Source organism: Panicum virgatum, chromosome 9N (assembly GCF_016808335.1).
Source record: "Panicum virgatum strain AP13 chromosome 9N, P.virgatum_v5, whole genome shotgun sequence".
NCBI lineage: Eukaryota > Viridiplantae > Streptophyta > Magnoliopsida > Poales > Poaceae > Panicum > Panicum virgatum.
In genome coordinates this window covers 23524467-23526954 of record NC_053153.1, presented here as the reverse complement: position 1 = coordinate 23526954, position 2488 = coordinate 23524467, and the positions used below count along the sequence as shown (strand labels likewise).

Sequence of the window (2488 nt, the reverse complement as noted above, 5' to 3'; positions counted from 1 at the left end):
TTTGCAATCATACTATCACATCTATTGGAGGAAAAAAATTATTTGTTCCATACAAGGTGCATATCAACAGTTTCACCGGTGATGAACAGACACCATGACAAGCTTCAGCCTTCCATAACACCAAGGTAAACCTTGCTAGCACAGCGTAGGATGTATAAACTTCACAAATCATGTTGGAGCTACAACACCTATCACATGGTGTGTCTATACGTGAAATACACCCCCAGAGAGCAAAAAACTGTACATACAAGTATACAACATTGTCAAGTTCTCTTTTCCTCATCTGAATCATGTACCATCCCAGCAAGATTTAGAAGATCAAGAGAACTGAAAAAACAACTACTTCGCCAAGGCCAGTAGTGTGTCATCAATGAACACTATGAGGCATGAAATATACCTCCCAAGCGTTGAGAACCAAGCAACCACCAGCAGCTGGCCACTACCTAAATCCATCAATAGCAGCTGACACATCCTCAAGTCCAAACTGACGCCCCCCCAGTCGCACCTCTTTACACCTTGCCGCAAAGAAGAAGAACAGCCACACCACCATGAAGTAAACCTCCGCAATCGCATGGAGAAATCCACCAAGAACCTTTCCACCAAATGTCACCATGATGAGCCGCCCCATGCTGCCACAAACAACTGTCTCCCAGCACTTGAGCAATGTGGCATCGGTTGCCATCAGAGAGACAAGATAGCACCCTTCCTTCACAGCATTGCGCCCAGGTGGCCGCGGATCACGGTCCATGACAACCACCCATGGCACCACAGTGAACAACACCGAGATGACTGCGTCAAGCACAGCCCACGCGACGAAGAAACCATCAAGCTCTGGGCCTGCAACTGCTGCAGCAAGCCATGGGTTGACGGATGCCGAGAATGGCATGAGCTTGGCGACCACAAAGAGCCTGAAAAGTTGGGCCTGATCGTGCACATCGGCGAAGAACCAGAGACAGAGCATCTGGACAATGGCATCCCGGGTCGCCCACCGGAGGAACGCGAATCCCGTGAGCCGCCTAGCACCCCTGGCAGCGCCGGCGAGGATGAACCCTCGCCGCTGCTCCTGCACGTGCCGCCCCGCGACGGACGCAAACACTGCGCCAAGTGCGGTGGAGTGCACGGCGATGTACCCGAGGATTGCGAGAACGTGTGCGGAGGAGAGCAGCGCGAGGAGGTTGATGATTGCTGCCGCGTCGCGCCGGGTCAAGTCCAGCAAGCGGAGCTCGTTGCCCCGCGGCGAGGCGGGCTTCGGCGGCGCCGATTCGTTGTGGACGGCGAGGAAGAAGGGGGAGGCGGACCCGGGGATCGGGTTGGGGAGCGGCACCGGGTAGGGTTTGGGCGCGGAGTAGGATGTGAATAGGACATGGTGGTAGGAGGCGTTGCGTCGTCGGGACGGGGCTGAGGCCGCGGGATCGAGGGGGCCGACCAGGACATCGTCGTCGGAAAGGGAGGATGCGGGGGAGGTGAACGGGGAGCGGCGCCGCGGGAGGTGGTGCGGGGGAGGCGGCGGCGATGGCGGGGTGGGAGGGGAGAGGCGGGCGAGGAGAGAGCGGAGGGCCGGGTCGCGGTCGGCGAAGGAGGCCAGGCGGAGCGTGCCGGCGAGGAGCGCGGAGCGGAAGAGGAGGAGGAGAAGCGCCGCGAGGAGGAGCGGCGGGAGCGAGGCAGGGTGCAGGAGGTGCCCTGCCGCGCGGCGCAGGATGCGGCCGCCCGTGCGCGCGTCCAGGATCGCCGGAGGAGGATGCGGTGCGGGAGCGGGCGCGGCGGCGGCAGCTGGCATGGCGGTCGCGGCGGTGGATCGGCGAGGGGAGGGAATGGGGAATTTGGGCACGCGGAGGTTGACGCGCGCGTGACGACTGAGACCGGAGACATAGCTTTGGGCTTGGGCTTGATGTTGCTTGTTTGGGCCTTTTTTTTCTGGCTGAAAGCAAAAACTTGGGCTGAATCCACCAAACACATGCAGAACAGAGAGTGATATATATCCGAGTGATTTTTGTTTTTGCCTCACTCGATTTTTGGACCAGACATTCCACGTACCAGTTTTCTGGTGATGAAAAGTGAGTGCACACAAACAAAATCAGTCGATTACACAACAAAGAAAATCGAAATCGAGTGAACATAAAACCGAAATCAACCAAAAAGGTGATGATACACCACAACTGATACAATACAAATAAAAAGAAACAAGTAAAAAGTTTGGAAGAGAAAAAAAACAACTTCTTAAAACAGCACACTTAAACACTACAAAAATATGTTGGTCTAGAAATAATATATGTATATGAAGGGCAATGTATTGGTGCATCACTCGTAGGGAAAGAACAGCGACACCTTTCTGCTGTTCTCTCTTCATGACCACGTGGAGGCAGGGGCGGATCCACATGGGGGGCTAGGGGGGATTAAGCCCCCCTACCTTCCTAATACCCATGGATACCCCCCTAAGCCCTCCCCTTGATTTTTGGGATGAAACAATGAAGAGGAAGAGGGGATGAAG

At 55.4% G+C, this 2488-nt stretch overlaps 1 protein-coding gene across 1 annotated transcript; it reads right to left on the bottom strand.

Annotated features, from left to right (window-relative positions):
• Positions 1-1829, bottom strand: LOC120691723. The gene has a single exon (XM_039974890.1). It carries the CDS (start codon positions 1775-1777, stop codon positions 440-442), a length of 1338 nt encoding a protein of 445 aa, XP_039830824.1. The 5' UTR covers positions 1778-1829; the 3' UTR covers positions 1-439.
• Positions 1830-2488: the final 659 nt, after the last annotated feature.